This window comes from Aythya fuligula, chromosome 16, assembly GCF_009819795.1.
Source record: "Aythya fuligula isolate bAytFul2 chromosome 16, bAytFul2.pri, whole genome shotgun sequence".
Classification (NCBI taxonomy): domain Eukaryota; kingdom Metazoa; phylum Chordata; class Aves; order Anseriformes; family Anatidae; genus Aythya; species Aythya fuligula.
In genome coordinates this window covers 812,192-825,234 of record NC_045574.1, presented here as the reverse complement: position 1 = coordinate 825,234, position 13,043 = coordinate 812,192, and the positions used below count along the sequence as shown (strand labels likewise).

Sequence of the window (13,043 nt, the reverse complement as noted above, 5' to 3'; positions counted from 1 at the left end):
CATAGAGATTAAGGCTAGTTAAGGGGCATGGGAGCTTATGACAGGAAACTGCATTTTCAGATAGTGTTAAGTCATTGTACTTACAAATTTTAAGAAAACATTTCCCAGTTCATGCTGAGACTGAGGTTCTGGTTGTAAACTAAATTCCAGAGCAGCCAGGAACTCCTTGTGAACGCCAAGAATGTCTTCGATGTTAGAAAACAAGACCTGAAATACATAAAGAGAAATCCAATGCCAGCTGTTAATAAAACACTCTCGGGTATATTAAGAGTAGTAGCACCAAAATACTGTGGTTCTAGACCTACTCGTGAAAAGATCTAAAGCACAGATAGTAACTGGTAACGAAGGAATTACATCATATTTGCCCCATTCCTGGCCTCCTATGGAAATCTTTATTGCTACTGATGTACCTGCTGTAAATGAAGGTTATCTTCCCAGGCACCTGAACATGATAAATGTGAACAATCCCTTTCAAGTCTACAGAAAGTCTCCTATGAGACCAAACAGGTAAATGGAACCACAAGGACCAAAGTGACTTTGCAGGAGATAGAAGCAGGAAGTTGTTTGCCTTTCCTTCCCACGCATTTTAAAGCATTTCCTAGAAGAAAGGGACATGAAACTAGAAGTCACAAAGAAGTACCCGTACATGTGAGACCAAATCTCTGCAACATGTGAGCTGGCATTTCACTGACAGGAGCACAGAATAGTGTAAAATATTTCCAAACCACAAGAGCAGAGCTTTAGAGTTCCCTTTCACCACTCTCAGTGACTGTAAAATTTGTAGTGGGAGAGAGGTCCTTACTTTAGATGTGCACTGAAGAGATTGTGCAATCTCACAGCTAAATGATCCCTAGGAATTTGAATAGGCATATGCTAAGGGAAATAAACTGCCAGGACAAAAGCTGCTATAAACATACAGAATTTTATTAGGCTATCATCTTCATAGGAAATATGAAAAATTGTGAATACATTAATAGAAGATGGGAGATTACCTGCACAGGAGAAGTCCTGATGCACGGTGACACAGCTATCAGTACTGACAGCCACTGAAGGAAAGCCTGACTGGGCAGACCAAAACCTGGAGCCTGCTGTAACATACACATTGCTGACAGCATTTTCCATCACTCTGCTTCAACCGTGCCAATTGCAAAGACAAGATTTGCCGTGCAGTCAAACCAGCTTTCATATTGGGAGCTGCCTCTCAGGTCTTGCACAGTGAGTGGGTGTCACTCTTACGAACCCCAAAGACAGCAGCCTGGCAGAACCAGCCTTCAGCTTCCTGGCAGTTAGTGGAGAAACTGAGTGAGCCTAAGATCTTCTAACAATTCCTGAAGCACCTTACAGCAACATTAACCTTTTCAGCTTTATGAGCTTTATTATGCAGTGGAATTTATTCAGCAGATGTGACACTAATTCAGCCTGGTGGATGGTGATATAGCAGTAATTATAAAAAAAAAATCTCTAAATTACATATAATCATTAAGGACAGAAATGAAAACAGATTCTTGGTTTAAAACCAGTCTCTCTCTGGTTTTGTGGGGATAGACATGACAAGGAATTCAAGGAGCCTTCTGTGCATGTACCCAGATACAACTCTGTATCTTGTGTTATTCAAGCATAGGGAGGACATTTTTCTCAAATTTGCAAGCTGGCTGCAGGCGCAGAGCACATCGTGATGCATTTTCCTTTTCTTTGCTCACCTCTGCCTTCAGGAATATCAAGGTACGGTAGCCTGCACTACCATTTATGTATACTTGTGCCTTGTTGCTCCTTTCTGGCCCTGAATAAACTGAAGATTCCAGCACACTGCTTGCACTGAGGGGCTCTGAACCCATCAGAAAAGAAAGGACAGGGAACTAGGACTGTTTCATCGCTTCCAGAAAACTTCCAGTGCAAATTCAAGCAGAGCATATGATGGTTCTATCGCATGGCTGAAAGCAATGTGATGACACATTAGCCTGTCTACATGGCTGTGCCAGAAGCTGTGCCAAAAGAGGATTAACAAGGAAGAGGAAAACATCTGTCAAGGATGACTTTCTCCTTCAGGAGCAGTATTCAGGAGGCTATTTTGTGATCCAAGGAATATCTGTGTAATCTAATAAATTATACGATGGTCAGGAAAGCTCTGCTTGCAGCAGATTTCACAGGTAATAGGAGTCACTTGAAAAATTAAGGCAGCAGAGAGACTTTGACTGCATTTGCTTTTGTATCTGATACATAATTACCCTTGATAAACTTCATGTGAAGGATCTGTGGCTGACAGCTTGTGTACACCATCAGGTTGTGCTGCCTTCCCTGTGCTTTATCAGTAAAATGGTATCATTGTCCTACTGCAAATGCAGCACGATGCTAAATATCAATAGTTATTCCCACATAGGGCGGGAAATAAACTGAAACAACATTGATGATGTTGCTGCAGCTGTTAGTCAGTGGAGTACTGGGCCTTGCAACGATTCACAGAATCACAGAACTGTTGGGGTTGGAAGGGACCTTGAAAGATCATCGGGTCCAACCCCCCCAAAGCAGGTTCCTCAGAGCAGGCTGCCCAGGGAGGCATCCAGAAAGGCCTTGAATATCTGCAGAGACTCCACAGCCTCCCTGGGCAGCCTGTTCCAGTGCTCCGTCACCCTCACCATGAAGAAGTTCTTTCGCATGTCGGTGCAGAACTTCTTGTGCTCTAACTTGCAGCCATTGCGCCTTGTCCTATCCCCACAAACCACTGAGAAGAGGTTGGCTACATCCTTCTGTCTCCCACCCCTCGGATATTTATATACATTGAGGAGATCCCCTCTCAGTCTTCTCTTCTCCAGGCTGAACAGACCCAGGTCTCTCAGCCTTTCTTCATAAGGAAGATGCTCCAGGCCCCGTATCATCTTTGTGGCCCTCTGCTGGACTCTTTCCAGGAGATCCCTATCTTTCTTGTACCGGGGAGCCCAGAACTGGACACAGTACTCCAGGTGAGGCCTGATCAGGGCAGAGTAGAGGGGGAGGATTCAATGTGGCCTCTCTGGAAGAGGATACAGTGGCCAAAGATCATTGAAAACTTCACTGCTCAGTGCCAGCCGTAGGAGGAACCTGCAAAAATACTATTGGGAGCCATAACCCAAGTTACCCTAAAAAGTACTTTTTCCTTTTGCTTAGAGGTAGGTGACTGCCAGAATACCCTGGATTTTCCTCTAGACACTTGAGCTGCATGACGAAAGAGAGGAAAACACAGGGTTCTCTTTACATAAGTTACCAAACCGTTTATGCACTCTGCTACCACCTTTTCTGCTGCCACCCACCTCACAGCTCCCTGATGACCCAAAACGTATAGGATTAGCAGGCAGAGTTATCAGAAGTCCCAACACAGCCTCGCTTGTCCTGCCTCTACCAACAAGGATCGGCAGAAGGAAAGAACAGCCAACCTTCAACTGCAGGAAAGACAATTGCATTGTTTAGGACGGGAGGACGAAGAGGGAGAGATAACATTGACTCTGGTCAGAAAACCTGTGCCTTTGTGATTCTGTTTCACCAGCAGCAGGCATAGGTCCTTTATTACCAAAGAGCAGCTCTGTTATTGAAAGCTGGGTATTGTAATAATAAGAATTAATGAGGCCTCACAGTAGCCTCACAAAGGCACCCGCAGGCAGTTGAAGAATGACACAAAAATGAAGTAGTACTTCCCCAGAGGAATGTGATGGACCTTAGAATACAAATACGTTTAATCAGCAGAGAAAATAAGGGCTTTTTTGCATGGGCTATGTGGGCACTGCAGCTTAGTATATAGCAATCATAATGGTATCTGAAGAACGAGAGAATTAACAGCGACTTTCACCAACCTCTGCAGTTGTTTGTCAAATTGGCAAATGGTTGTGTACGTTTACTTCTCCTGCAGAGGTTTCTTGCACACTTCTCTACTCACAGGATCTGTTATCACTAATCACTTGTCTACTTTTCTCTCAGCCGTCCCCAAACTTACTTCAGACTGCACATGATGAGCTTCCAGGGAACAGGGACTTCCAAATTTGAAGACAGCAAGAGGCTTAGCTCTACAAATCTGCCAAACCTTCTTGCTACCACCCCATGCTGATGTCAATTAATCAGTAATAGCATATTGCTAGCCCACAGAAAGAATTGCATAATGGAGGCTGGATCCCTGCTAGGATCTCTATACTTCCAGGTGATACTGCTATGTAAAATGGAAACACATCAGCTGTAATAGTGCTGGCCACTATGACGTACCTATTGTTGCTGCACTGTTCCCATTAACATAAAAAGCGAAGACTCTGCTTCTACTCTGATGTAGAAGCTACAGGATCAAATGCAAGTCCAGTAAGCAAGACTCTGAAGGCAGACGCTGCATGCTTTCCCACTGATGCTGAGGTTTCATTTGTGTATATGTACAAAGAAGGTTTTGGTTTCACAAGCGTGTGTGTAACAAAGAGGTTGTTTAAGCCAGATTGCTAAAAGAAAGTGTTGCTTATTTTTATGAATATAAACGATAAGGCCTCCTGTGACAGTACACAGTAGAGAAGCTAGTACCTCTCAGCTCTGCATCCTATATGCCTTTCCAGTGCAGAATTCATTCACCAATGTCCTCATGCTAGGGTCTCCCATTCCTCAGTCCTCCCACAGGAGCCCAAATTCCTTCCTATTGCAATCCAAAGGAATATTCCTGCCTCCTTAAAACACATTTAATTTATAGATTTGGAAGAGACAACAGATGTAAACTGGCTCACTGATTACTGTCAAGCAAAATAGATAGACACAGCCACTTCATTCCGTGCCTTTTCCCTTAAGAGGGATAAAAAGGTCTCTCTGTCCTCTATACACCATATCACAAATCTTGGCAGAAGTTAGTGTTTCTGACAACACTACACTGTTATCAAATTCTACTGAAATTAGCTGGTGGGATAAAAAAAATGTTGGAAGATGACAGCTAAACAAATGGGCAAACAGACTGAGAAACTGTCAGCGTGAGCCTCTTTTCTTTTGGGAACCAGTTTAATAATAAGCATCAATAAGATATGAGGATGTTTGATATACATATCCCAGAATCTAGGCTTTCACTATGTATGAAATCCCTATCAATGAGGAATATGGAAAAAATACCTTAACATTCTCCTCTGTTATGTACTTCTCGGCTTTGTCCACAGCATTCTGGCGGATCCGGTGAAGAAATGCCTGCAGAGAAGAAAAAATGATGTTCAAACGTCTTGATATAGTTTGTTTTCACTCCTTTATATTACCCTCGTTTCCCATCAACAGTGTGGCTGATTACCTTTAAGATTGAATGAATGTAACCACCTACCAAATCACCACCACAGTTCTTAGACTCAGACTTGCATTCAGGATAACACAAAAGACATTTCCTACAACATTGCTGGGTTTTGCCTGGTGATAAATGTCTTAGCTCTGATGAGATTTTTAGACTTAGCTATCTGTTACTGCCAACAGACCACAGCAAGACTGGTTATTTTTTCTTTGAGGGTTTCCCCTCTCTCTAAAATGAAGCTGTTTTGACTCTAGGAGGCATAGTGCCTGATGTACATCAAGATGCACGTCAGTGAAAAGGACCGGGGGGAAGAAAAAAGAAAAAACTAACAGAAGTACATTCACGGTGCTGGAGCTGAGGTATGTCAGAGCTATAGACTAGGGTTATGGACACTTTCAACAGACTCGATACTTGGAGAAGGGAAATGAAAATCTCCAGACAATTCCTGGGACACATTATCCTGTTTGCTGTTTCATTTGGTTATAAACAGGCAAAATAATGCTAGAACTTTTCACTTAGGCCAGGTTACCCCTTTCCTCAGCTCTGCAAAAGTTTGATTTCAAGTGGCAATCAAAAACAAGCCCCAGGCCAGATATAAATGGACAGCGATTCCAATAAGAGCCTTTACAGCTTAATTCTGGCCGCTAGAAGTGAGGAGCTACTTGTATTTGCACCAAATAAACCCACAGCACATTTGATCCAGCGGGAAGGACTTAGCGAAGCATGCTTTGGAGTATTTCTACTTCAAATCTCTGCTTTTTCAGCAACCGTTGGCTAAAAGGCTCTTCTGAACGAGAGCAGGATCAGCACAGAGATGCAACTACCTGCAGGTGAGACTGAAAGGAAAGCAGCGCAGGCAGAACCAGCTCTGATAAACTACAACACCCATGCACGAGAGAGGAGAGGGCTTTTCTCCCTGTCTGTGGCTTCTAACTTGCCTCCCACACAAAGGGTGAGCCCTGGGGAGTACTGTGAACAAAGAAGGAAAGAACTTGTCCTACCCACCTGAGACAGAGGAGAAACGGGTCAATTCTTTGTATTTATGGTACAAAGCAGCTTTGCTACAGCTTGATAATAAAAGACTTTTAAAAGTTGTCCATTCCTCAGCAATGTTCGTGCCAGCTGATGCACACTCAGCTTTTTCTTTTTTCCTTCTCCCCTTTTGCCTGTTAGGATTGTCAGCAGCTTACAACATGATAAGAAGCAAAGCCACTGAAACACACTCAGAGCTTACAGAATGCCTCTGCCTCTGTTAGTTTGGTTGGAAGACAGCAAGCGTGTCCCTGCGTCTCACTTTCAGCCCCCAAAATGGCACATCCTTGTTTCTGGGAAGCCGTGGCTCTATAACATATCACTCGTTCAGACTTTACAGGACAGGCACCAATAAAATAAAAATAAAAATAAAAATAAAATAAAAATAAAATAAAATAAAATAAAAATAAAATAAAAATAAAAATAAAAATTAAAATAAAATAAAATAAAATAAAATAAAATAAAATAAAATAAAATAAAATAAAATAAAATAAAATAAAATAAAATAAAATAAAATAAAATAAAATAAAATAAAATAAAAAGAATTAATGAAGCAAACAGCCCCTACATTTGTTTGGGGCCCTGGGGTTCTCAAATCTACTTTTTTGTGACCAAATTTCCAGGCCTACAAGCACATTCCTCCCCTTGTATTACTAAACAGGAAGGGGATCCTGGCTGGATTCCAGCTAGATATAGAGAATTTGGAGCAGGTTGGGTGGACTGAGAAGTCTGAAAACCAGATTCCTGCAGTAAAGGAACAGGACTTGCACCAGTGGCAGTAAGGCCATTTGATAAAAGCCAGCCCAGCCACCTCGCCACTAACCTGGCCAGGAACTGCTGCTATGTGAATGCACTGCCCAGCGTCTTGGAAAACTCAGGAAGTGTCTGAAATGAAGTGTTCAGCAGGATGATTAATGGCAGGAGGGTTGACAGGTATAGCTGTTGCCCTCCCACTTCACTGCTGGGTGTGATATCTGAGCTTTAAGAGTCAGGTATCTGATTGATGTGAGGTAGCACGTCATACTGAAGTCACTTATTCACAAAAGATAAGCCAATTGGGGACTCTTCCTTGCTTTAATCACATCTGTTTGGAGACAACAAATCCAATTGGAACGATTAATTAATCTAGACAATTAGCAGCTCCACTGGTGACTAATATTTACCTGCATATTAGTCTCAGTAACTTGGGTCTAATAATAGAAAGATGGTAAACAGAAGTGCAAATCACATTAGCTGTTACAGGCCAGTCAATAAAAAAGCAGAGTCTGTGTTAATCTAAAAAACAGCTTTGCTGTGATGCTTGTCTGAAAAGATCATTTAACTGGAACATGAGAAATGGAGAAAGAGAGAGAAAGAAAAAAAAAATGAGAAAAGCTCAGAAGAGAAAATAGAAAGTATGAAATACTTAACAGGGAAAGAGGCAGCCAACTTACTAGTTAGTTTATCAGATCTTCTACAAGCCTCTGATTTGTCTTGACGTGCACAAGCAGCAATCTCTCCAGTAACATTAAAAACAAGAGAGCTACACGAGATTTTCGTCCTAGAAATTTAGTAGTACACTTTCCAAAACGCAGCCACAAAAATCTAAGCTTACTGGACGCAGCACTATTTGTTCCCCAGCTCTCAATACCTTTTCATCTGCAAACAGAATCTTTTGCAGCACAGTCGCTCAAATTAAAAGCATGATAAATGCAGCCTACTAACCAGCAGTTCGTGGAGCTAATGTTGTGTGCCCTGTTCACATGACAACACCACTTCCCTTCCAAACTGCTTCAAGCTTGGAAAAAGCAGCCCTTTTCCCAGAGATTTGTTCAGACATTTAGGTCAGTGTTTTCCAAACATCAAGCTATTTTGGTGCTACTGGTTTTATACTGGGCTCCAGACTCTTCTGCATCAAAACCATCCCTCCCTTCACCTGGTGACAGCCCCTAAGGCCTGCTACACAAGCGGTGCACAGCTCTTTTTGGGGAACACAGCTACAGGGAGTGGTATGAACTTTTATGAGAACAAGTGATTTATCTGGAAAATCAGACAGGTATTTATGGCAGGACTTGACAAACGGGGGAAGGAGGAACTTTAGCAACTTGCCATGCCTATATTTCATTTATGTTCCAAAACATACTGTTTAAAGAGTAAATACTCAAAGGGATAGGAGCTTTTCTGGCCATTTATAATGTTGCAGAGTCAAATGCTGCCTGCTCCTTCCTAGGATGCCACAGGATGACCATGAGCATCTTTTCTCCACAACCAAAATCAAAACCCTCTACCACAACATGCTATCATTTTCCTACATTTACAAATTAGCATGACTTCAGGGGAAGTATAGCAGCTTATGATACAAACTTCACTAAAACAATGACATATCGGGTGGGTAATATGCTGTTGAAGAGCTAGAGAGATGACCAGGTAACAGAAGTTGGCTGCTCTCTTCTACCTGCATGTACACTGGTCGTGACTGATACAAGGTTAAAAATTACACACACAAAAAAAAATAGGATGGCAGAAAAAAATGACTTTTTTTTTTTTTTTTTAAATCCCCGCAGTTGTTGATTTTGCTCTCTTGCCATTTGTAGTGTTTTGCTGTGCTCACGCTGGGCAGACCCAGGTCTCTGAGCTACCCAAGCTGCACAGGAGGCTACTGCTTCCACATCAGAAGGGACCGGCGCAGCCCATGGCTCCTGAACAAAAACACGCACAGAAAAAATGGGAAGGCAGGCCGGTAGATTTTCATTCTCCTGACAAAGCTCTGCAAAGGTCTCATCTTCTATGTGTGTGTGCTAATCATTAGGAAAACAGCCCACAGAGGATTTGTTTTTGTTTAAAATTCTGCTGCTGCATCAACATAACATTTATTTGTGCACTGTGACTTGTTGCCCTAGAGATCTGCTGCTTCCAAACTCAGCAGGCCATGTCTGATGGCCCCTCATGTCATGCATAAACACAGCTCAGAGTTTGTCTTACAGCACAATGCCTTGCGGAATTCAAGGAAACCTATAACAAATTAGAAGAAGCAGAGTGAAAAGCTTCCTTTCTGCACTATGGTGTACCGGGTGAGTTCATAACGACTGAAAAATAGCCTTCTTCTTCCAACAAAGAGTAGGACGCTACAAATCAATTTAGGTACACAACTTCATTTCACCAAATAAGCATTTCTAACGGCCCCTTCTTCTTAAAGAGGTTTCATTCTCCAGTTCCTTATCCTTAAAATCCACGTCTGCAATGAAACTTTGTTCCTTGGGATGTCTTTGCTCCACCTCTGAACCAAAAAAACATAAAGCACAATTCTAGGAAAGAGTCTGCTAACTGGGAGTTGTTCTGGCATGGTAGCCTCAATCAGCTAGGATTTGTCTCAAATGCTTTTCACGTGGTCCTTGTTAAACTTTGACTTGCAGTCTTAACTTCATTATAGTAAATGAGTGTTTAGCACCTTCCATCTAGTGTAAGTAACGCACGGCAAATCCCGGGAACGAGGCAGTGAGAGTTTGCTGGGGCCTCTTTTCAAGGGGGCACTTCCTCAAACATTCGGACAGGCCGGGAGATTTCTGATTGAACAGCAAGGCAGGCACACTGTGCATGACCCAGAGGGAAATGGAAGGAGAACAGAAACAGTGATGAGGCAATGGTGAGCATATCCAAAAGGATTTCAGCCAGAGCCGAAAGCACAATCCTGTGAAACCTGTGTTCTGAACAGGGGACTGCAATTTCATCTTGTCCTTGAGTGACAGACAAGTTTGTTAGACCCATTAGTGATCAGGACTGAAAACAACACAGGGATCCATATGTACCTAGTATCTTCGGTGTTAAAACAAATACATTCCTTTACACCTTTACACTTGTGCAAACAGTTGTTGAAAGCTCCTTGCAAGTGCAGACATTTTGATTCCAAGAAAATGTGCCCCCAGTGAAAAAACAAAGAGGTGAGGTGAACAATTAATTTCACCATCCGACTATTCCTAACCATGCAATCCCAACATAGGGGATATATATATACATTGATCTGTCTCTGACAACACACAGTAAAATCTGTCAGAGATTTGAACAAGTACTTGCAAGTGTAATTTCACTTTCTTTTTTTAATCACTTGCGTAAATATTGGGACTGAATGTAGCTGTCAGATATGCTTTTGACTCCACTGCAGTACTGATCATGTCCCAAAAAACTCCTTTGTCTTTAGCAAAGCAGCTTGGCAGTCCTGTGGAAACGTGGCTCTACTAAAATAGTCCAGTGATTTAAAATGAGTGTTAAAATGAGTGTTTGCTGCAGCTTGTGTTTTAAGAGCAGGTGCATCCTTGCTCATGGTACTCAACTGTTAGCTTTGAACCTTGCCATCCTGGGCCATGTTTTTCTTTCTATCAGATGTGCAGCTTCCAACCTAAGGCTCTACACAAACGACAGGAAACACAACTATCCTGCATCCTACATGTGAACTGGAGTTCTCACCTGCACTAAAGTCCAAGTGACAATGCAATAGATAATCTCAAAATAACGTAACAATGAATGCACGGGGCTACTTATACAAAATAAATCCCATTGCATCTTTAGCATTGTTATTATTCAGAACAAGTAAGCCTGCATTTCTATAGAAAACTAAGCCTTTCAGCACTTCCTCTTAAGCATGTTGCAACTACCTGAATGCAGATCTTTCACTGCATGCTAGCACAGCTCCGGGTTATTAACCAAATGGGAACCAAGTCCTTCCAGCTGGGGGTGGACCTTCTTCAGCTCTGCTGTTCCTGGAGCATCCTGCAGTCCTGCACAATACTAACCAAAATCTGACTTCCATCCTAGAGACAGTTGGATTTTAATGACCGATGAAGTAATTTTTGTATAAATTCAGACAATTAATTTTCAAAGACCTCTTATATTCCTGGACAAAAGCCAGAACACACATGGAGAACTCAGGGTCTGATTCAGGTTTTTCAGTAGTGAAGCTTCAGTTAGAATATCTTCAGTCAGGAGGAACTCCTTTGACATCATCAGTATGACACATGCAAAGCAGAGAGAGACTGAAGCGATTCTCCTACTTTTAGAGAACGAATTACTGTAGCTCTTCCGCTGTAAATTGGCAGCCTGGGATTCACTCATTGCTCAATTACTGGCTGCCCTATTGAGATTTCTCTAAGAACACATTTTAAGTTATCGGTATCTGGTAAAGGAAGAAAGAACTTAAGCATCAGATGAGTGCATGATAATGAAATTCTTGCAAAGGATATTTCACTTATGGAGAACATTTTTCTTTAGATCCTTTTGAAACAATGAGGAGCTACTGCTGTGAGAAAGCACTCTGCAAAAAGGAGCTCAGATCTACAGCCAAATTAATTCATCAGCAAACAGCTGAACAGGGACTGGCCTACAAGGCAGAGGTGTTTAGCAAGAGGAAATAGCATCAGAAATATCCTTTATTGCCCTGATTTCAGGCTTCCTGTGTATCAAATTGGCTTTAAAACCTCAAAACTCATTGGTACATATTTATTTTTTGATCTATCCCCTGGTGAGGAACTAAACTATTAAGTAACCAAAAAAGATTTCAAGAAAAAAGAAAGTTATGCTCATTATGGAATACTGAGCGTATTCTCTGCAAACAGTTCAGGCAGCCTGAGCCGTGAGCATGCAGCATTGCCTACTGCTAAGCAGAAGATCAAACAGACTCTAGAGTACAGTTTTTCAAATGGTACTTTTCCAAAGGTTACTGCCCTTGCATAATCTTGGGCTATGTTAGACAAGAAATGAGGTGGACTACCTGTACTCATCACCTATGTTCTGTGAAACTCATCTCACTGCCTTTTGAAAGGAAATTTGAAGATCTCTGTCTTTGTAACTCTTACTCCAGTATTCCTGAGGACACCTTCTTTGGGGAGGACGTGAGCTCCCCTGCCCCAGCTCCATGCCCCACATCCGCACTTCCTTCCTTTAAGGAGACTTCATTCAAGTGTTGCCATTTACAATAACTAGTTCACACACAAACACAGGGATGTTACAGCATGAATCATCTCTCTCTACAAAAGACTGCACGACTACTTGCAGAAGAAGCAGACTCTATCCCAGAAGAAACTGCAAAGACCATCACAAAACAAGCTTAAGTTGCAAAATCCAGATATAACATAGGGAGAGATGTTTTGTCTGAAGCATGTTTTCAACAGATTTTATTTTTAATGGTATAGATACATAAGCAATAAATATGTCTATATATATTACAAAACCTCCACTAACACTGACAACTTAATAATCGTGAATTAAGCACTGATCCTGGCAATCTGAAACCTTATCTTCCCCACTTCTCAGCCTCACATTTGGTGAATCCTGATAAATACCAAATGAAATATTGGGAAGCATTCAGAAACTGAGCTGTTTAAAATCATAGAAGTATATGTATGAATAAAATGCTTAAATAAACAATCTGGACTACTTCTTTATAGACTACACAAGAGAAGTGTCCCGCTTATATAAACTACATGCTTGACATTTCCAAAACCTGAACTGATTTGTCCTTAACCCATCTTACATTTGAAGGCCCATGCAGTTACGTCCATGACTGGCTGATTTATCTTGCATCTGTCTTGCCATCAAGTGATTTACTGTCTATAGCATCAAAGTTGATGAAAAACAGTTGCAAAATGCTGGCACTGCATAGCACTGGGAGTTTCAGTGGTACTCAAGGCAGTCAGACGTTCCTATCACTTGTTATTTACTTGGACTCTCTTGACAAGGGTTCACTACAAGACGGGATCTGTCAACAAGTCACCGTGGCTAGGAT

At 41.8% G+C, this 13,043-nt stretch overlaps 1 protein-coding gene across 3 annotated transcripts in view; it reads right to left on the bottom strand.

The window, feature by feature from the left end:
• Positions 1-13,043, bottom strand: part of PREX1 (phosphatidylinositol-3,4,5-trisphosphate dependent Rac exchange factor 1) — a 178,727-nt gene that overhangs the window by 105,088 nt on the left and 60,596 nt on the right. For all 3 annotated transcript variants that reach the window (XM_032198116.1, XM_032198117.1, XM_032198118.1), the window contains exons 2-3: positions 5,095-5,166; positions 85-207 (exon numbers count right to left, since the gene is read on the bottom strand). In XM_032198116.1, coding sequence (XP_032054007.1) covers positions 85-207; positions 5,095-5,166 — 195 coding nt within the window. The remainder of the gene's footprint in view (positions 1-84; positions 208-5,094; positions 5,167-13,043) is intronic.